This window comes from Gorilla gorilla, chromosome 9 (assembly GCF_029281585.2).
Source record: "Gorilla gorilla gorilla isolate KB3781 chromosome 9, NHGRI_mGorGor1-v2.1_pri, whole genome shotgun sequence".
Classification (NCBI taxonomy): domain Eukaryota; kingdom Metazoa; phylum Chordata; class Mammalia; order Primates; family Hominidae; genus Gorilla; species Gorilla gorilla.
Window position 1 is genome coordinate 6,967,806 of NC_073233.2, and position 20,819 is coordinate 6,988,624.

A 20,819-nucleotide genomic window follows, 5' to 3' on the forward strand; every position below is an offset into this window, starting at 1 on the left:
TGAGCTGAGATCGCACCACTGCACTCCAGCCTGAGTGACAGAGCGAGCCTCCATCTCAAAAAACAAAAAAACCCCAAATCTTGAAGCCAGGCATAGAATGCCCTCTCGACCATTGTTTTCCAGAGCTGTTTTGATGATTGTAGGCCCACTGCATTGCCACACACTGAAACACAGGCCCATGAGCACACATATATGTACAATACAAATATAAGTGCACACCATGATGCAGTGAAATTTATCACAGGAATGCAAGGCTGGTTCAACATGAAATATGAGCCAATGGAATTCACCATATAAGCAGATTAAAAGACAAAAACACAGCTGGACGTGGTGGCTTACGTCTGTGATCCCAGCACTTTGGGAGGCTGAAGCAGAGGATTCTGAGCAACATAGTGAGACCTGGTCTCTAAATAAATAAAATAAGACAAAAATACATCATCATTTCAGTAGACTTAGAAAAGGCCTTTGACAGAATCCAGCAGGCTTATAAAGCTTTTTAATTATTTTTTTCTCCCTCTCCCTCTCCCTTTGGTCTCCCTCTGTTGCCGAGGCTGGACTGTACTGCCGTGGTCTCGGCTTGCTACAGCCTCCCTGCCCCGGGCTCCCGTGGTTCTCCTGCCTTGGCCTGCCAAGTGCCTGGCATTGCAGGCATGTGCCGCCATGCCTGACTGGTTTTTGTATTTTTGGAGGAGACGGGGTTTCGCCCTGTTGACCGGGCTGGTCTCCGGCTCCTGACCTCCAATGGTCTGCCCCCCTCGGCCTCCCAGGGTGCTGGGATTGCAGACGGAGTCTTGCTCGCTCAATGCTCAGTGTTGCCAAGGCTGGAGTGCAGTGGCGTGATCTCAGCTTGCCACAACCTCTACCTTCTAGCCGCCTGCCTTGGCCTCCCAAAGTGCTAAGATTACAGCCTCTGCCCGGCCGCCACCCCGTCTGGGAAGTGGGGAGCGTCTCTGCCTGGCCGCCCATTGTCCGGGATGCAGGGATCCCCTCTGCCCGGCTGTCCCGTCTGGGAAGTGAGGAGCACCTCTGCCCGGCCGCCACCCCGTCTGGGAAGTGAGGAGCATCTCTGCCCGGCCGCCCATTGTCTGGGAGGTGAGGAGCGCCTCTGCCCGGCCGCCCGGTCTGGGAAGTGGGCGCCTCTGCCAAGCTGCCCCATCTGGAAGGTGGGGGGCGCCTCTGCCTGGCTGCCCCGTCTGGGAGGTGAGGGGCACCTCTGCCTGGCCGCCCCACCTGGGAAGTGAGGGGCGCCTCTGCCCAGCCGCCGCCCCGTCTGGAAGGTGGGGAGCGCCTCTGCCCGACTGCCCCATCTGGGAAGTGGGCGCCTCTGCCCGGCCGCCCCGTCTGGGGGGTGGGGAGCGCCTCTGCCCAGCTGCCCCGTCTGGGAAGTGGGCGCCTCTGCACGGCTGCCCCGTCTGGGGGGTGGGGAGCGCCTCTGCCCGACTGCCCCGTCTGGGAAGTGGGCGCCTCTGCCCGGCTGCCCCGTCTGGGGGGTGGGGAGCGCCTCTGCTCAGCCACCCCGTCTGGGGGGTGAGGAGCGCCTCTGCCAGGCCGCCCCATCTGGGAAGTGTACCCAACAGCTCCGAAGAGACAGCGACCATCGAGAACAGGCCATGATGACAATGGCGGTTTTGTCAAAAAGAAAAGGGGGAAATGTGGGGAAAAGAAAGAGAGATCAGATTGTTACTGTGTCTGTGTAGAAAGAAGTAGACATAGGAGACTCCGTTTTGTTATGTACTAAGAAAAATTCTTCTGCCTTGGGATGCTGTTAATCTATAACCTTACCCCCAACGCCGTGCTCTCTGAAACGTGCTGTGTCAACTCAGGGTTAAATGGATTAAGGGCGGTGCAAGATGTGCTTTGTTAAACAGATGCTTGAAGGCAGCATGCTCGTTAAGAGTCATCACCACTCCCTAATCTCAAGTACCCAGGGACACAAACACTGCCGAAGATGGCAGGGACCTCTGCCTAGGAAAACCAGAGAACTTTGTTCACGTGTTTATCTGCTGACCTTCCCTCCACTATTGTCCTATGACCCTGCCACATCCCCCTCTCTGAGAAACACCCAAGAATGATCAATAAATAAAAAATAATAAGAATAATAATTTTTTTTTGAGATGGAGTCTCGCTCTGTCGCCTAGGCTGGAGTGCAGTGGCCCATCTCAGCTCACTGCAAGCTCCACCTCCCAGGTTCACGCCATTCTCCTGGCTCAGCCTTCCAAGTAGCTGGGACTACAGGTGACCCCCCACCACACCCGGCAAATTTTTTGTATTTCTGGTAGAGACGGGGTTTCACGGTGTTAGCCAGGATGGTCTCGATCTCCTGACCTCGTGATCCACCTTCCTCGGCCTCGCAAAGTGCTTGGGATTACAGGCGTGAGCCACCGCGCCCGGTCAGCTTTTTAAATTTTTTTTGTATTGTTAGTAGAGATGGGGTTTCATTTGGCCAGGCTGGCCTCCAACTCCTGACTTCGTGATCCGGCCGCCTCGGCCTCCCAAAGTGTTGGGATTACAGACGTGAGTCACCGCGCCCGGCCGCCTGTTGACTTTATTACTTGGGGACCGTATTCCATTCCCATAACCCGGGGGAGGAGGCACGCACGAGCCGACACCAGCAGGTGGGGCAAGAAACTCAGCCAGCGAGGAACCGGACGCCCAGGAGCCGGCCCGGGCTGCCCACGACGGGGCCGCCGGACAGGGCTTGCGGCGCCCCCTCCTGGACGCGGCCGGCGGCGCGCGAGGAAGGAGCCGCCCCGAACGCGCGAGCGAGGCCGGGACTCGGGCGCCCTCTGCCGGCCGTTCTGGGGGACGGAGTGCGGGGGGAGGAGGAGGAGGAGCTGGTCTCCCGGTCACGTGACCTGGAGACCCCGCCCCCAAGCCGAGGGGAACTTGCGGCCCCAAGACGCCGCGCGCTTACGAGGGCGCGCGAGGCGCCCAGGGAGAGGCTTCTCCGAAAGCCGCGCGGGCCGCTCCGTGTGTCCGCTGTGCAAACCGGTCCTTCTGCCAAAAACCTGCTGTCTGGCTTTTCTCAGGTAAGAACGACCCAAAAGCTAGACGACATTTTCAGAACATACAAGTACAAATAAGAAGAGGGAAAATCACCCGCAGTTCACCCCTGAGCCGCGCGCATTCCTTAGATCTCCGTGTTTCTTCATAAAGGAAGGTGGGCTGATGATACACAGGTGAGCTTTATTAGAACGTGGGCTGATGATACACAGGTGAGCTTTATTAGAACGTGGGCTGATACACAGGTGAGCTCTATTAGAACGTGGGCTGATACACAGATGAGCTTTATTAGAACGTGGGCTGATACACAGGTGAGCTTTATTAGAACGTGGGCTGATGATACACAGGTGAGCTTTATTAGAACGTGGGCTGATGATACACAGGTGAGCTTTATTAGAACGTGGGCTGATACACAGATGAGCTCTATTAGAACGTGGGCTGATACACAGGTGAGCTTTATTAGAACGTGGGCTGATACACAGGTGAGCTTTATTAGAACGTGGGCTGATACACACGTGAGCTTTATTAGAACGTGGGCTGATACACAGATGAGGTTTATTAGAACGTGGGCTGATACACAGATGAGCTCTATTAGAACGTGGGCTGATACACAGATGAGCTCTATTAGAACGTGGCCTGATACACAGGTGAGCTCTATTAGAACGTGGGCTGATACACAGATGAGCTCTATTAGAACGTGGGCTGATACACAGATGAGCTTTATTAGAACGTGGGCTGATACACAGGTGAGCTTTATTAGAACGTGGGCTGATATACAGGTGAGCTTTATTAGAATGTGGCCTGATACACAGGTGAGCTTTATTAGAACGTGGGCTGATGATACACAGGTGAGCTTTATTAGAACGTGGGCTGATGATACACAGGTGAGCTTTATTAGAATGTGGGCTGATGATACACAGGTGAGCTTTATTAGAACGTGGGCTGATACACAGGTGAGCTTTATTAGAACGTGGGCTGATGATACACAGGTGGGCTTTATTAGAACGTGGGCTGATACACAGATGAGCTTTATTAGAACATGGGCTGATACACAGGTGAGCTTTATTAGAACGTGGGCTGATACACAGATGAGCTTTATTAGAACGTGGGCTGATACACAGATGAGCTTTATTAGAACGTGGGCTGATGATACACAGATGAGCTTTATTAGAACGTGGGCTGATACACAGATGAGCTTTATTAGAACGTGGGCTGATACACAGATGAGCTTTATTAGAACGTGGGCTGATACACAGATGAGCTTTATTAGAACGTGGGCTGATACACAGGTGAGCTTTATTAGAATGTGGGCTGATACACAGGTGAGCTTTATTAGAACGTGGGCTGATACACAGGTGAGCTTTATTAGAATGTGGGCTGATGATACACAGGTGAGCTTTATTAGAACGTGGGCTGATACACAGGTGAGCTTTATTAGAACGTGGGCTGATGATACACAGATGAGCTTTATTAGAACGTGGGCTGATGATACACAGGTGAGCTTTATTAGAATGTGGGCTGATACACAGGTGAGCTTTATTAGAACGTGGGCTGATACACAGATGAGCTTTATTACTGATTTTTTTTTTTCATGGGGAATCTCGCTCTGTCGCCCAGGCTGGAGTGCAACGGTGCGATCTCGGCTCTCTGCAACCTCTGCCTCCCGGGTTCCAGCGATTCTCCTGCCTCAGCCTCCTGAGTAGCTGGGATTACGTGCGCCACCACATCCGGCTAATTTTTTTGTATTTTCAGTAGGGCCGGGGTTTCATCATGTTGGCCAGGCTGGTCTCGAACTCCTGGCCTCAAATGATCCGCCCACCTCAGCCTCCCAAAGTCCTGGCATTACAGGCATGAGCCACCGCGCCCGGCCTAGTATTGAATATTTCAAACATACAAACAGGTTTTTTAAAAATAATGAGCCCCATGCCTGACCTCTCCCCTTAAACACATGCTCAGAGCCCCCCAAGTCGCCCTCTCCCCTCCATCCAGGGTCTCCTGGAGGCCTCTGCCGCCTGAGTTCTGTCTCCGTCCTTCCTGTTCCCTGAGGCCGTGCTCACCCCTACGCCTTCCCAGATGGCAAGGGCCTCTCCCGCGCCTCTGAACAATGTGGAAACGCAAGGGCCTCTCCCGCGCCTCTGAACAATGTGGAAACGCAAGGGCCTCTCCCGCGCCTCTGAACAATGTGGAAACGCAAGGGCCTCTCCTGCGCCTCTGAACAATGTGGAAACGCCGCGCAATGCGCACCCGCCCGCCAGTTGCTGGTTCCGTTCAACAGAATTGGGGTGGGAATTGTCCATATTGAGACGGCGTCGGTTATTCATCTCAGCTGCTGTTGACTGCTCCACTGCCTGAACACCGGCATTTACTCACCGATGCTCTCGTCTTGTCTGACTTTATGCAAACACTGCCACCGCCAGCGTACTCCGGACCTCTGTGTGCCCAGACACGGGGCAGACGCCCTGCCAGGCCCAACCGCCCCCCAGCAGTGGCTCTCAGAATTTACGCTCCCGCCCCAGGGCACAGGCTCCCTCCCTGCTCCAGACCTTCACTAGCCACTGGTTCGACTGCCTCAGGCCTCCCTGTCCCCACCCTAGTCATGAGAATATGAAATGGTAACTCACCATGGGTCTAGCTGGCATTTCACCAAGTACTAGTCAGGCATACTTCCGCTTGGTCCTGCCTGTTCCTACCCTTTCCTTTGTGCGTTTTGAGACAGGCATCTGGAGTGCAGTGCCGTGATCACAGGTCACTGTAGTCTCAACCACCTGGGCTCAAGCAACCCTCCTGCCTCAGCCTCCCGAGAAGCTGAGACTACAAGCACACACCACTATGCCCAGCTAATTTTTGTATTTTTGGCAGAGATGGGATTTTGCCATGTTGTCCAGGCTGGTCTTGAACTCCTAGCTCAAGCAATTGGCCCACCTCAACCTCTCAAAGTGCTAGGATTATAGGTGTGAGCCCCTGCACCCAGCCAAGAGATATTTTCAAAAACACAATTACAGCCCAGTGCGGTGGCTCACGCCTGTAATCCCAGCTACTCAGGAGGCTGAGGCAGGAGAATCACTTGAACCCGGGAGGTGGAGGTTGCAGTGAGCTGAGATCACGCCACTGCATGCCAGCCTGGCCAACATCAAGATTCCATCTCAAAAAAAAAAAATTTGCAATGTGCCGTGTGGCATTGCTAACCACGAGCGCCTTGCGCAGTGAACTCTGGGACTCACACATCTTCCCAGACTGAAATCTGTTACCAGTTGAACAGCAACTCCCAGCTCCCCTCCCCAGCCCCTGCCCATGGCCACCCTACTTTCTGCTTCTGAGTTTGACTGCCTCACAGCAGAGAGTCATCATGCACTTGGCAAAACGATAGGGTAAGGGTTTCGTTTTGTTTTGTTTTGTTTGAGACGGAGTCTTGCTCTGTCCCCCAGGCTGGAGTGCAGTGGCGCTATCTTGGCTCACTGCAAGCTCCGCCTCCCAGGTTCACGCCATTCTCCTGCCTCAGCCTCCCGAGTAGCTGGGATTACAGGCGCCCGCCACCACGCCTGGCTAATTTTTTTTTTTTTTTTTTGAGACAGAGTTTCGCTCTTGTTGCCCAGGCTGGAGTGCAATGGCGTGATCTCGGCTCACCGCAACCTCCACCCACTGGCTTCAATCAATTCTCCTGCCTCAGCCTCCCAAGTAGCTGGGATTACAGTCATCCACCACCACGCCCGGCTAATTTTGTATTTTTTTAGTAGAGACAGGGTTTCTCCATGTCGGTCAGGCTAGTCCCGAACTCCTGACCTCAGGTGATCCGCCCGCCTCGGCCTCCCAAGGGCTGGGATTACAGGCGTGAGCCACCGCACCCAGCCAATTTCTGTATTTTTAATAGAGACGGGGTTTCACCGTGTTGGCCAGGCTGGTCTTGAACTCCTGACCTCAGGTGATCCGCCCGCCTCGGCCTCCCAAAGTGCTGGGATTGCAGGCATGAGCCACCATGCCCGGCCTGAAACCCTACATTTTTATCCAGGCCTCCCTGGATGGATGTTGGAGAGTTTATGCGTGGCCTTGTGGGATCGCTTTGGCGGACTCTCAGCTATCAGAGGGCTCCATCGCTCCATCCCAAGGAGGCAGCTGGTGGCGAGTCCTGAACAGGGATGTGATCCGACGGGCAGGCGGCGCCCGGGACAGAAGCTGACGTCACACAGGTGAGTCCCCCACCTCCCCCCAGGCTTCCTCCACCCCCTCGGCAGCCCAGCAGGGCCTGTCAATCAGTGGGACCTGGTCAGCTGGCTGCTAGGGGACCTCAGGCAGGGGGCTTGTCCTCAGGGCCTCCAGCAAGGGGGACATTCATGACACCAAGCAGGGCTCAAGAAGGTGAGACAGAGGGACACTGAATCCAGCCCTTTACAGAAGACCTGAGTCCACCGAGGAAGGGGGCCAGCCCCCTCCCCGCGTCTGCATCCCCAGGACCACCCCGGGTGGAGAGGGCTGAGTGTGGTGCCTCCGCGGGTGCTCTGATGATCGTCTCGGGCCACGGGGGTGACAGTGACAAGGACCTGTGTGCACGTTAGTGGGGCAGCCAGGCCTAGCTGGAGAAGAAACACACACACGCACACGTTCACCCACATACAGGTGCACACATGTGCTGCCAGTTCAGGGGGTGGAGGACACCGACTCCAGGCCCAGCTGACCTGCGCGGGGCCCTATTGTGATGTGTGCAGCCACCCCATGACGTCACCGGTGCCAAGTGCCTGCCGTGTGCGGAGCAGTTGGAGACACAGTGGGTGTCCGAGGGGGGGCTCTGCGTCCGAAGGTGAGAGGTGGGTCTCAACACAGCTGCCCTCCCCCATGGTATGGTGACAGTCACTAACAGGTGGCCTGCGCTGACCTCCACGTGGCTGCCAAGGGTCATTCCTGAGCACTCAGCGGGTGCCTGTTCCACACGGACTGTGCAAATGACTGTCTTGTTCACGTCATGGCGACCCCGTGGGGTGGATACGAACTCACGCCATTTGACAGGCGAGATGTCCGAGGTCAGAGGGGAGGAGACAGACCCGACCTTCCTTGGCTGTGCTCTCCAGCCCTGCCCTGTGCTGGACCCAACCTAACCTCTGCAGCCTCCCTGCCCTGGACACAAATCTGGCTGAGACCCCAGACCCTGATGGGGCAGAGCCTGGCACTGGAGGAGCCACCAGGATGGGCCCCTGTGGGTGTGGGCAGAGGGTGATCCTCAGTTCAGGTTTTTGCCAGAAGATGGGTTCCTGCAGGAGGGGATCTCAGCAGCTCAGACTTCAGATGCTCTCACTGCTGCTCACTGTGGGACAGCCAGACACGGAGCCCTCTGTTCTCCAGCAGTTGTGGACAACGAGGGATCCCTGGAGGGATGCCTGGTGGGCAGCAGGAGTCCCTCTTGTGGGTCAGGGTGCGGGGATGGGCTCTCCCTGCACGGACTTCCCAGTCTTGTCCTCTGGGATTGGCAGTTTGCAGGGGTATCCTTGGCATCAGACCAGGAGGGCCACACAGGGACCCAGATCTATGGGCCCAGCCCCGTGAAGACCAGATGGGCTCAGTGGAGAAGCTGACCACATCTGCTTTCCTTTCAGCCAAACCGGGGAGCGTCCTGGCACCCAGGCCTCTGCGGGTAACCCCAGGCATCAAGACCCTCCCTCAAGGGGAAGAGCTGGCTCTCCCCTGCCCATCAGCACAGCTCCAGAATCCCAAGGGGTCAGCTCCCACATGGGGGCCTGGTCCTGCCACACACTGGCCTGGCTGGGCTGTCCCCAAGGCCAAGGCCTAGCGGCATGCGGGGGCTTCCATGGAGCCCAGGGCAGCGGGCTGCTCTCTGGAGTCCCTAGGACTCGGGGTGTGGCTGGCCTGTCCCCAGATCAGGACACACCCCAGGTTGTCCAGTGGTTCCCGTGCTGGAACTCCTGTTGAAGCCACCCAGGGACCTGGATGCTTCCCACAGTTCAGCATGGAGCAGGGGTGCTGGGCCCTGACCCCTCCATGTCTGTCCTGGACACCCCAGGAACACAACACAGGCCCGGCCCTGCAACCCCAGCGGGTCCCTGACACCAGGCCCTGCCCAGCCCCGTAATGACCAAGAGGCAGGTCCAGAAATACCTCCTGCACAGGGTCACCTGCATCTGACACCCTCAGCAGGCAGTGACCAGCACGGTGTGGAAGGAGCCAGGGTGGCACCCGGCAGCCCCAGAGGGCTCCTGGCCTCGGGAAGTCTTATCGATGGGGAAGCTGGTCACTCGGAGGCTGCTGGGGAGAAGGGGGTGTGGCATTCCCTGGACAGAAGGGCGAGTGTGGCATCCCCTGGACAGAACGGGGAGTGTGGCGTCCCCTGGACAGAAGGGGGAGTGTGGCGTCCCCTGGACAGAAGGGCGAGTGTGGCGTCCCCTGGAGAGAAGGGCGAGTGTGGCGTCCCCTGGAGAGAAGGGCGAGTGTGGCGTCCCCTGGACAGAACGGGGAGTGTCCCTGCAGCCCTGGCCAGCCAGCAGCATGCCCTGCTAGCTCTCCCCCAACCTCAGGGATAGGGAACCCTGACAGGGCACAAGTCCCCGTCCCAGAGGGGCCTGGCCCAGCCTCAACCCGAGCCCTGGGAGGGGAGGGGCACCAGGGGCGCTGTGGGCCCCCAGCAGCAGCCAGGATGACCACACAGGGGATTGAGCTGTCTGTGGCTGTGGCCAGACCTAGAACTTGGCCCAAGGCAGGGCAAGCCCCTTGGAGCAGAGTGGGTGGCGGAGCCTGTGCATACCCAGCAAGGCTGAGCCAGTGACACTACCAGGCTCCAAGAGCAACCACCCATGAGGCAGGCGTGGGGCAAGGGTAGGGTGAGGGCAGGGGCAGGGGAGAGTGGGGCAGGAGCAGATGGACCAGCTGCCAACCTCGTCCACTCCAGGAGGCAGGGATGGCCAGGCTCCCAAGCCCTAGTGGCCGCTACCCGACCACCGATGAGGCAGAGGCCTGAGGCCAGTCGGTGCTGGAGCCCTACTTCCAAGGTCCACAGACCGCTTCAGGCCACAGAGCCGAAGAAAACTGGGCATGTGAAGGCCCAGAAGGCGGGGTCCCTACGTCTGCCATTCTTGGCAGGTGCATTTCACGCTGGGAGCAAGTCAGGAAAAGTGATGCCTCACCGCCAAAAAGGCTCCCAGCAGAGACCAGAGCCACCGGCACAGATCCCCAACCCCTGAAACCACCTCCCTCTGGAGGACCAGGACGCCCTCCTAGTTGGTAGAAGCACAGTAAGCTCTCTGTCCGTATGATCTGCCTGCTTGTCCAGAGCTCTCTGCCGGAAGCCGTGGACACTGGGGCAGGCGGGAGGAGAGAGCACCACAGCCCAGACCCCCTGACCGGCCTCTCCCAACCTCCCCCTCCCAAAGGCTATGGAGATCCCAGGGCTGGACAGGCCCGAGGTTCCGACATACCTCATGCCAGGCCACGCGCGTGCCGTGTCCCACCCTCAGCCAAAAACCAAGGTCAAGACCATCCAATAATTTACTGTGATCCCATCTGTGCCCGACAAGGGCCCACAGAGGCCTGGGAGGGGAGCTAAGGGCTGGGGTTCCGGTGGCATTTGGGATGTTCAAGACAGTCTGTGCACAGCCTCCCTGGGAGGGTCTGCGGTCACCTCGGCCCACGGTCCCGGGGTGACTGGGCTCCAGCAGCCCTTCCTTCCTTCCTTGCTTCCGTCCTTCCTCCTCCTTCCATCTGCACCTCCTCCCTGCATCCGGCACCTCCATGTCCTGAGCTTGTGCTGGGCGGGGCACAAGGGAGGCTGCTGACCGCAGGCCAGGAGACCGGCAGGGGCGGGGAGCCGGGGTCATCCGGTGGGCGTGGCGGCCACCCTGGGAGTCCCCCTCACCTGCGTCAGGAGAGCACACACTTGCAGCTCATGCAGCCGGGGCCACTCTCATCAGGAGGGTTCAGCTTCCGCAGCTTGTGCTGCCGGATCTCACGCACCAACGTGTAGAAGGCATCCTCCACTCCCTGGGAAAGGAGGGATGGGATCAGGAGGGACCGGCCTGTGGCCGCCTGCCTGGATGAGGGGCTCCCTGCTGTGGGATCAAGCCTTGCCTGGCCCGAAGCTCCCGACTCCACCAGCCACTTCCCCAGGCCCACCACACACGGGAAGCTGGGCTCTGGCCATCTCGAAGGCCCAGGGCCACCCGCATCATGCTACAGCAGCCCCTCAAAGGTCAGGGTGGCCCAGGGCCCTCCTGAACTCCAGGTCTGGCCAGGGTTTGACCACCCTGCACCCAGCTCTCGTCTCAGCTACGGCCCGTGTCCCCAGTAGCCCCACTAAGACTCAGAACCAACAGGTGCCCGTGGGACACTCTGGGGACAAGAGGGGCCGGGCCCCAGGGTCACCGCTCCGGCCTGGCTCAGGGCAGCTCTCCCCAAGGACCTCCGCCTTCCCCGGAGCTGTGTCGGCCCAGGACTGCAGGGCGTGAGCCCAGACCCCGGCCCTCGCCTCCCTCACTGCCCTGCCGTCCCGGGAGACTTACAGCGCGAGGGGCCGCTGGGTCACATGGGTCCCGGGGGGTCCCAGAGGGTCCCGGAGCTGGAGCTAGAGCCAGAGCGGCTGCCCTGTGTCAAGGGAGAGGGTCAGTGAGTGCTGCTCCCTGGCTGGGGCGGGGCGGGGCGGGTCCCTGGCTAGCTGTGGGGTGGAGAGCTGCCTCACCTGCCGGGTCTTGGCCGACGTCTCGATGTAGGGGATGCCGTAGCTTCGGGCGAGGTCCTGAGCCTGCCGAGATTCCACAGTGCGTACAGCCAGGTCACACTTGTTCCCCACCAGCACCATGGGCACGTCATCCGAGTCCTTCACCCGTTTGATCTGCTCCCTGAGAGGTGGAAAGCGAGAGCTGGCTACGGGGGCTGCAGGCACATCGGCATCCAGGACACGCACAGAGAGGACAGGAGGCCCCTGCCTGGACGCAGCTGGCCTGGCCCCACCTGTGCGGCGTGGCCTCCCGGGCCAGCCTCACGGGGTTCACCTGTACTGGTGGATGTCCTCAAAAGACTTGGTGTTGTTGATGGCAAACACACACAGGAAGCCCTCCCCGGTGCGCATGTACTGGTCCCGCATGGCGCTGTACTCCTCCTGGCCGGCCGTGTCCAGGATATCCAACAGGCATGTCTCCCCATCAATGACCACCTGCTTCCGGTAGGAATCCTGCAGGAGGACAGGGCTCAGGGACCCCCTGAGGACCTTCCGTGGGGGGAGTTCACACGGCCAGCCTCTCCCTGGTACCTCTCATGCCCCTCTCATGCCCCCTCCTCTCCTGGGGTGCTGAGACGAGGGACTCCCCTCCTCTAGAGGAAGCAGGAGACAGGACCTCAGCACCATGCAGGGGACCAGGGGCTGCAGCCAGCCCTATCCTGGCTGTGTCCTGGGCTTGCCCGCAGCAGCTGCTGGCACCTGGACGGCGCCGCCAGGCTCACCTCTATAGTGGGGTCGTATTCGTCCACAAAGTGGTTCTGGATCAGCTGGATGGTCAGCGCACTCTTGCCCACACCGCCGGCGCCCACCACCACCAGCTTATATTCCGTCATCGCTCCTCAGGGGCCTGCGGCCCGGGGTCCTCCTACAGGGTCTCCTGCCCCACCTGCCAAGGAGGGCCCTGCTCAGCCAGGCCCAGGCCCCACAGGGCAGCTGCTGGCAGGGCCATCTGAAGGGCAAACCCACAGCGGGCCCTGGGCCCTAACGCCAGGCAGCAAGGACTGCAGCGTGCCTACCTGTGCAGCTGCAACCCAGCGTGCGGGAGGGCTGTCGCCTCGCCCCCACTTGCTCTTAATGACCCAGTGATGGGAAAAGGAGCCAACCCTCAAAGGCAGGGCTGACAGCTGAGCGCTCTCAACCACGCACCCAAATTAGAAGCTGCTGGGTCGGCAGAAAGGCTAAAGGGAGGCGCCCGAGGGCTGAGGTTACCGTCCTCCAGAACAGGTCTGGCCACGGCGGAGCGCGCCACGGCGTGCCCGGGCAGGCTAGTGCCAGCCTGCAGGCCCCGCGGCGCTGGTGCCTCCGACAAGTATTTGCTGAGCGCCTACTGCGTACTAGGCGCCGCCGAGGGGAGGGCAGAGCCGGGCAGCGCCCCGCACCCCCGGCGGGGAACCGGGGGCATCTTTCAGCCACAGAAAGCTGGAGAAGACAGAGGAGCTCCTGGGAAGCAGGGACTGAGCGACGGGAAGGGGCCGAGAAGCGGCGCGGGAGACCCGGAGAGGGAAAAGGCACTGGGGCTGAGGTCCCCGGCCTGGTCCGCGACCTGTGATGCTGAATCGGGGGTGCCCGGGCGTGCCGCGGCCGCCTCCGCCCAGACGCGCCCGGGTGTGAGGGCGCCGGGCCCCAGGCTCCCGGGTACGCCGGCGTGGGGACCGTACCCAGCGCGAGGCCACGGGCGGGGCCCGGATTCCCGCAGGCCCCAGGGAGGAAGGGGCCCCCGCCCGCCGCAGCCCCCGACGCCCGCTCACCTGTGCCCGCGGGCCCCGCCCGGCCCCACCCACCCGCCGCCGCCGCTGCTGCTCACGCCCGCCGGCCCCGCGCCCCCGGCCCGCGCCGCGCGTATTGCTACCGCCTGGGGGCGAGGAGGGCGCGCGGCCCGGCCGATCACTGCCCGCACTCACCGTTCACAGGCGCGACTGCCCCCGGGGCCGGGGCCGGGGCCGAGGCCGGGGCGGGGCGGGGGCGGGGGCGCGCGGTTCGCCCCGCGCATGGGCTCCGTCCGCGGCGGGTGCGGCTCGCGTTGCGGGCGCAGGGCACGGGCGGCGGAGACTCGGGCGGGCCTGCGCACGCCCCGCCCCGCGCCCGTCCGTCTGCCCGGCGCGGCCTACCATTGGCTGCGCGCCACCGGGCCCCGCCCCGCCCCGGTTGGCTGAGCGGTCCGTCTGTCAGGAGCCGCGGTCGGGCGGGGCTTCCGGGAGCAACGCGGGAGGCGGAGCTAGGAGGGCCGGGGTCTCTTGGGGTTGGGCTTGGCTGGAGACCGGAGCCGAGCTCGGGGTTGCTCAAGGAGGGCGAGGGAGCCGGTGTCTGGGGGCCCGAGGCGGCATGTCCTAGCAGGGCCCCGGACTCTCCCGGAAACAGGCCGGCGAGAGAACCCGACTCAGCGGTGCCGGTGCACCAGAGGCCCTCCCTGCGCCGGCAGCGCGGCGCCGCCCACCGCGGAGGTCCCGGGGCTACGGGCTGGGGAACGGCTGGGATCCGCCGGGACCAAGGCGGGATGCTCGGAGCTGGGGGCCCCCGGGTGGCCGCGGGGTCCGGTTGCCCGCGCAGGTGGAGCGGCCGCGCACCCCACCTACCACCACGCACCCCAGCTCCCCTACTCCCACCGCAACCCACCCCGAGGACGCCTTGCAGCCCCGGTGGGGTTCCGGGCGGCGGGCGCAGCCGTGTGCCCTGGGGCCAGGCGTGAGAACGCCCCGTCCACCACTTTCCTCTTACTCGGGCCTGCGTGGCAGGCGACCCTGCCCGCCCAGTCCCCCCAAACTTGAGGTTCCAACGCTGCAGAAGCTCAGCGTGGTCCAGTTAAACCGTACCCACAAGTTGCCACAGGGGAGCGAAGTGCCCAGGGCTCACCCCAAGCACATAAACGCACATCCTAGCTCTTTCAAACCCAAAGAGACATGTTTTTAACATTTTTTAAAATTGCAAAGGAATCAGAAATACATCCTCATTAAAAAAAAGGGCGGGCGCGGTGGCTCACGCCTATAATCCCAGCACTTCGGGAGGCCGAAGCGGGTGGATTACTTGAGGTCAGGAGTTCAAGACCAGCCTGGCCAACATGATGAAACCCTGTCTCTACTAAAAATACAAAAAATTAGCCGGCTGCAGTGGCGCGCGCCTGTAGTCCCAGCTACTCGGGAGGATGAGGTAGGAGAATCGCTGGAACCCGGGAGGCGGATGTTGCGGTGAGCCGAAATCGCGCCACTGCACTGGGCAACAGAGCGCTACTTCGTCTCAAAACAAAAAAGGCGTTTTACAGTCAAGCAAACCCTGCCTCTGCCCAGTCCAGCGCCCGCCTCGCCCTCCTGCGCCGGTCGCTGCTGACCCGGGGCTCCACCCACGTGCGGTCCCGGGGGTCCCGCCTGCCGTCCGTCCACCGCGCGGTCGCAGTCAGAGCTCGGCTTGGGGCGGACGCGCATGAACGCGGGTGAGAAGCGGCGACTGGACGGCGGGCGGCGGCGTGTCCCGCGGGCCGGGCACTCGGTTGCGCTCCGGCGTCCAGTCTGTGTTTCCTGGTCCTCGGGGGCGCTTCCCCCGGTGCTTCTTTTTGCCGTCGGCCTCACTTCCAAGCGAAGGGCAGGACGTTAGGCCTCGGCCCCAGGGGCGACCCTTCCACCTGGGAAAGGTGGGCGCGAGCCTCCAGCAGAGACCGCCTTTACCCGCCCCGCGTGGGAAGCGCCAGGATCGCGAGGAAACGCGACACGTGCACCGCGACGGCCCAGGCACGGAGCCGCAGGAAGCTGGCACCTGACGCGCCTGCGCCCACCCAACTCGAGTTGGTGGCGCGTCACCTTCCCCTGGGATCTCCCGCAGCAGGGGCGCCCACGCACGTGCCAGCCCACGTGGCCCCTCCCTAGCGACCGTTGCTAAGGGGCGTGGCTCAGCCGCCCGGAACCCGAGCCCCCTGCGACTTATAAATATTTGCGTATTCAAATGAGGCCTGGCTCCCGTTGCTATGGCGCCCAGGCCGCAACCCCGCGGCGGCCGGAAGAACAGCCTGGAATAGGAGACAGCGCCTGGAGGTGGAGGGCGCCCAGGGCCGAGCTGCCAGGGCCGGACATCTAGGCTGAGCCCTCAGGTGAGAGCCGAGCGCACCCTTGGGGTGGGAGCCGCAAGCGGAGCGCACCCTTGGGGTGGGAGCCGCAAGCGGAGCGCACCCTTGGGGTGGGAGCCGCAAGCGGAGCGCACCCTTGGGGTGGGAGCCGCAAGCGGAGCGCACCCTTGGGGTGGGAGCCGCAAGCGGAGCGCACCCTTGGGGTGGGAGCCGCAAGCGGAGCGCACCCTTGGGGTGGGAGCCGCAAGCGGAGCGCACCCTTGGGGTGGGAGCCGCAAGCCTCGCCCTATGCCCGGTGCCAGGAGGGAGCCTGCGCCGAGGCGTGGGCGCGGGGACGAAGCAGCACAGCCATCGGGGACCCAGTGATGGCCCCGCACGTCAGATCTGGTCCCCTGAGGACCCTTGCCTCCACCACCCCCTGGCCCTGCACTGAAAGGGCTCCCTGTCAGGAGACAGGAGGGGCCCCAAGCCCTGCCCCTGAGGGAGACTCAGAGGCAAGGACCCAGGGTGCTCAGGGTTCCAGGGTGGGGCTCAGGAGGGGAGCGGGCTCTGCCTTCCGAGCCCCCATGGTGAAGGGGCGAGGGCAGCAGGGGACCCAGAGGTGATGGCTACCCACCAGGGAATGGCACTAGCAGGGGTGTGGAGACAGGCCCCCCAGTTACCAATTTGGGGAGCATGGGGGCTCGCAGAGGGGACACAGGGTGGGAGCAGGGCCGTGAAGTGTGTGGATGGGTTCAGGCCTGGGTGAGAACACCAGGTGCAGTGTCTGAGGTGGGAGTCCAGTAGGGGCTTTGGATCCCACAGCCTCCAACCCCTGGTCCTTGCACCCCCAGGCCTTGGGGCTCAGACCAGTCTGATGCTCGGGGCTCTTGGGCACAGAGGAGACAAGGGTAGCTGACTCAGCCCTTAGTGTCACCCATAGGTGTCCAGGGGCTGCCCCTGACCCCGCCAGCTCACGCCCTCCATGAGGCTCGAGGCTGGCAGGCCTGGGATGGAGGTGGCCAGAGTCTTTGGGGGGATGCAGTGTTGGGGTCCGGCTGTGAGGCCTGGGGCCTTGCACTGGCTGGAGAAAGGCAGGCAGTGGGGGAGATTCGGGCTGGAAATTCTGTGAGATTCTGCTTTGGGCTTCACTTCTTTGATTCTTGGTGCATGGTCACCTTCCAGACCAGGCCACTGAGGCACCCAGAGCCTGAGCCACTGCTCCGCTCCAGAACTCCCACCCACCACCTCTGTCAACAGCCGGCCAACTCGCCTGGCACAGGGGCAGCTCTAGACGGGATGGAGAGGATGCATCTTCAGTGTCCACACGTGGTCAACAGATAAAAGCCATGGCCAGAACGTTCTAAGTTGGTACATGTGCATCTGCCTGTTCACGGATTCCTTCGACAAATATTTGAGCGTCCCCTCCTGCGACTGTGGACAGCAGAGGAGCACGCAGGCCACGTGCAGCCCACAGCTCTGGGGCGAGGCAGGCCCTCAACCGAACACGTAGTAAGACACACAGGGCTCCGAAGCGAATTCGTCTCATCAGGAAGATAAATCTGGGAAGGCTGGGTGGGGAGTGCAGTCAAGGGATCAGTCCAGGTCCAGACTGAAGACACAGAAGGGTGGTCAGGGAGGAGGACACTGGACGCTCTGAGCACACTTCTCACTCCACGCCTGGAGCTCATGATTCCAGGGCCTGGGGCCGAGGCAGATGTCTGCATCTTTGTTTGTTTGTTTGTTTTTTGAGATGGAGTCTCTCTCTGTCGCCCAGGCTGGAGTGCAGTGGTGCCATCTCGGCTCACTGCAAGCTCCACCTCCTGGGTTCACGCCATTCCCCAGCCTCAGCCTCCCAAGTAGCTGGGACTACAGGTGTCCGCCACCACGCCTGGCTAACTATGTTTTTTGTATCTTTAGTAGAGACGGGGTTTCACCGCGTTAGCCAGGATGGTCTTGATCTCCTGATCTTGTGATCCGCCCGCCTCAGCCTCCCAAAGTGCTGGGATTACAGGTGTGAGCCACCGCACCCGGCCTTTTTTTTTTTTTTTTTTTGAGACAGAGTCTTGCTCTGTTGCCCAGGCTGGAGGACAGTGGCGCGATCTTGTCTCACTGCAAGCTCCGCCTCGTGGGTTCATGGCATTCTCCTGCCTCAGCCTCCCAAGTAGCTGGGACTACAGGCACCTGCCACCACGCCAGCTAATTTTTTTTTTTTTTTGTATTTTTAGTAGAGACAGAGTTTCACCGTGTTAGCCAGGATGGTCTCAATCTCCTGACCTCATGATCTGCCCGCCTCAGCCTCCCAAAGTGCTGGGATTACAGGCGTGAGCCACTGCGCCCAGCCAGACGTCTGCATCTTTAAGGGGCAACACCAGGTAAGCCTGATGCACGTGGTCGAGGGACACACTGGGCCAATACCCTCAGAGGCCTGGGGAGGGGCTCAGGAAGAACAGGGTGCAAGAGAGGACCCCTGTGGAGAAGGAGGGAAGTGGGATTTGGATGAGCAGCAGGCATTGCGTTGGGGGACCCAGAGGTACCCCAGCATCGGTCACACACCTGACTCTGTCTTCCTCCTCGCCAGCTGGGCCCGTGGATAGTCAGGTCCTGGGCTGACCTGCTCACCTCTAGGTGCTGTGACCTCAGCCTGGCCCATTCCAGGCTCCCATGGGCACAGTAACCTGGCCAGGAAGGCACCCTGACTCTTGCAGGTACTGCCTGAGGGTACATGCCGCCTCCTTGCCTGGATGTTTGACCCACAGCAGGAGAAGGCGGCTGCCTGCAGGTGAAGGGGCTCGGCTGGCACAGGGGTGGGGTAGGGGAAGGCCTGGGACTTGATCCTGGACCCCAGGCTCAGAGACCATCAGGTGGAGAAGGACCCATAGCCCACAGCTTGAGGCAGTGCCGGGAGCCCCACAGCCACAGGCAGCTGGCCCGGCACCCCAGGCTCACAGCCCTTGTGGGCCTCAGGTGGGGAGGCCCGAAGCCAGCACTCCCTGCGTGGACCCTGAGGATGGGCAGAAACACAGGGAGGGTGTCCTACGAAGCAGAGGGGGTCGAGCCAAGGCTGGGGGAGGGGAGCGTGAGGCCCTCCAGGCTGGAACTAAGCAGACAAGGGCCCCATGAGGCCCAGCCAAGCTAGGAGCCTTCTCTAGGCTCGGGGTGGGGGTGGGTGCCAAGGGCTTGCTGTGAGGGGGGCAGGGGGTTGAGGGCTGGGCCAGGGTCTCAGCCGGGCTGCAGAGGAGGAGCAACAGCGTGGAGCTTTGCACTGTGCCTCTGTCAGCAGGTTACATGTGAATGGACCCAGGCTGGGACAGATCCCGTGGGCCTCGGCCGAGCACCTCCAGCGTCCGGGTGCGGGAGCTGAGCTGGCAAGGCCTGCACAACCCCTGCCCACAGAGCAAGGGCCCTGGCAGTCAGAGGGACAGCCTTGGAGAGCAGCTGGTGGAAGAGTACCTGTCCCCTGCCCGGCTGGTGAGTGTGGGCGCTGGGGGCTGTGGCCACAGAGGCCTCCGTGGGGTGACATCCCAGGGCTCCTTCCTGCTGATGGTCCAGCCTGCCCTCTGTCCCCCTCCTGCTGGTCTTGCCTGCTGATGGTTGGCCTCAGCCCAGCCCCTGCAGCTGGGTCTGCTCCACCCACTCTGCCCTTGGGACCCCTACCAGGCCCCAAAACACCAGCAGCTCACTGACACAGACGTCCCCAGGCATTTGGGTCACAGACAGGACTGAGCCAGGCCAGAACCCACAAGTAGGGGCTGAACATCCATTGTCCTCCAACCAAAGAGGGGGGTCCTTCACTCAAGCGGGAGACCAAATGGCTGAAAGCTCAGGGCAGGGCCAGGCGCGGTCCGGGCTCTGGGTGCCGGGTGTGGTGTGTCTGCCCTGGGAGTGTCTCTGGAGACGGGCAGCCCCCAGGACAGGTCCTTCTCCGGCAATGACCCCCCAGCCAAGTGCAGAACAAGCTCTGCTCCTGTCACATCCACTCCCATCCCACCACCCAGGCCAGGGCCAACATGGCCAAGGCAGGGAAACGTCGGTGTCTGCTCCAGCGGGAGCCCCAGAGTCCTGTAGCCAGAAGCAAGGGTGGAACTAAAGTGGCGAGAGCCAGGACCAGCGCTGACCCCCGGTTGGTTTCTACAGCAGGCCCTGGCCCGGGTGGATGACCTTCGGCTGGTGAGGGCGCTGGAGATGTGTGTGGACACTCGTGAGGGCAGCCTGCGGAACTTTGGTGAGCCTCTTCCCACCCCGCCATGGCCACGGCCACGGCCACGCCTCCCTGTAAACAACACACGTTTCCTGGTTATGACGACAAAGCTGTCCTCACCTCTCGAGCCGCGTATCGGCTTCCTTAGGGTTGGCCTCTGACCTGAGGTCTGTGTCAGGTACAGGCAGAGGGCAATGCACTCAGCACCCCGCACACCACACCAGTACCCCCAGTAGGCCCAGTACCCCACACACCCACACCAGTACCCCCAGCACGCCCAGTACCCCACACACCCACACCAGTACCCCCAGCACGCCCAGTACCCCACACACCCACACCGGTACCCCCAGCACGCCCAGTACCCCACACACCCACGCCGGTACCCCCAGCACGCTCAGTGCTCCACACACCCACGCCGGTACCCCCAGCATGCTCAGTGCTCCACACACCCATGCCAGCATCACAGAGGAACAAAGGCCGAAATGGTGCTGAGTGCCACTTGGTGTCTCCTGAAACTCATCTTGAAATAATCTCAGCCGGGCACAGGGGCCACGCCTGTAATCCCAGCACCGAGTCCAAGGCGGATGGATCACTTGAGCCCAGGAGTTTGAGATCAGCCTGGGCAACATAGCAAGACCCCTGTGTCTAAAGATAAAAAATTAGACAGGCATGATGGCACCTGTAGTCACAGCTACTCATAGGAGGCGGGGAGGTCAAGCTGCAGTGAGCTGAGATTGCACCGCTGCACTCCAGACCGGGCGACAGAGCAAAACCCTGTCGCAAAAAAAAAAAAAAAACTCCCTCCCCGCCCTCCGCCAGGTTCCTTCTCTCTCGCCGTGTTCACGGTGGTGCTTGCCCCTGCTCCCTCCCGTGCG

At 61.4% G+C, this 20,819-nt stretch overlaps 2 protein-coding genes across 12 annotated transcripts in view; one reads left to right on the forward strand and one right to left on the reverse strand.

Annotated features, from left to right (window-relative positions):
• Positions 1–4,673: 4,673 nt before the first annotated feature.
• Positions 4,674–20,819, forward strand: part of LRRC56 (leucine rich repeat containing 56) — a 28,632-nt gene continuing 12,486 nt past the window's right edge. For 4 of the 9 annotated variants that reach the window (XM_019036381.4, XM_055355711.2, XM_063710850.1 and 1 more), the window contains exons 1-5: positions 13,790–15,788; positions 16,929–17,255; positions 17,972–18,118; positions 19,024–19,214; positions 19,881–19,968. In XM_019036381.4, coding sequence (XP_018891926.3) covers positions 19,038–19,214; positions 19,881–19,968 — 265 coding nt within the window. In that variant the 5' untranslated portion in view covers positions 13,790–15,788; positions 16,929–17,255; positions 17,972–18,118; positions 19,024–19,037. Of the gene's footprint in view, positions 7,188–13,789; positions 15,789–16,928; positions 17,256–17,971; positions 18,119–18,324; positions 18,526–19,023; positions 19,215–19,880; positions 19,969–20,819 lie in introns of those variants that run through there. The other 5 variants (XM_055355707.2, XM_055355708.2, XM_063710848.1 and 2 more) reach the window with 5 other exon arrangements.
• Positions 10,471–12,573, reverse strand: HRAS (HRas proto-oncogene, GTPase). 3 transcript variants are annotated; one of them, XM_004050359.5, is made up of 5 exons: positions 12,436–12,573; positions 11,988–12,166; positions 11,675–11,834; positions 10,856–10,980; positions 10,471–10,747 (listed from the first exon to the last, which is right to left on the reverse strand). In XM_004050359.5, the coding sequence occupies exons 1-4, from the start codon at positions 12,544–12,546 to the stop codon at positions 10,861–10,863; spliced, it is 570 nt and encodes a 189-aa protein (XP_004050407.1). In that variant the 5' UTR covers positions 12,547–12,573; the 3' UTR covers positions 10,471–10,747; positions 10,856–10,860. The 3 variants fall into 3 exon arrangements, with proteins under 3 accessions (XP_004050407.1, XP_055211704.1, XP_018891922.1); XM_055355729.2 differs by lacking the exons at positions 11,988–12,166; positions 12,436–12,573 and adding an exon at positions 11,499–11,580 and having other exon boundaries at positions 11,675–11,805; XM_019036377.4 differs by lacking the exons at positions 10,471–10,747; positions 10,856–10,980 and adding an exon at positions 11,498–11,580.

Excerpts from the sequence above, each read along its gene's own strand:
- HRAS (XM_004050359.5), bottom strand. The coding sequence starts at position 12,546 with ATGACGGAATATAAGCTGGTGGTGGTGGGCGCCGGCGGTGTGGGCAAG. Across the intron at positions 11,835-11,987 it reads GAGGACATCCACCAGTACAG|GGAGCAGATCAAACGGGTGA; the intron begins GTGAACCCCGTG and ends TCCACCTCTCAG. Across the intron at positions 10,981-11,674 it reads CGTCGGCCAAGACCCGGCAG|GGAGTGGAGGATGCCTTCTA; the intron begins GTGAGGCAGCTC and ends CTCCTTTCCCAG.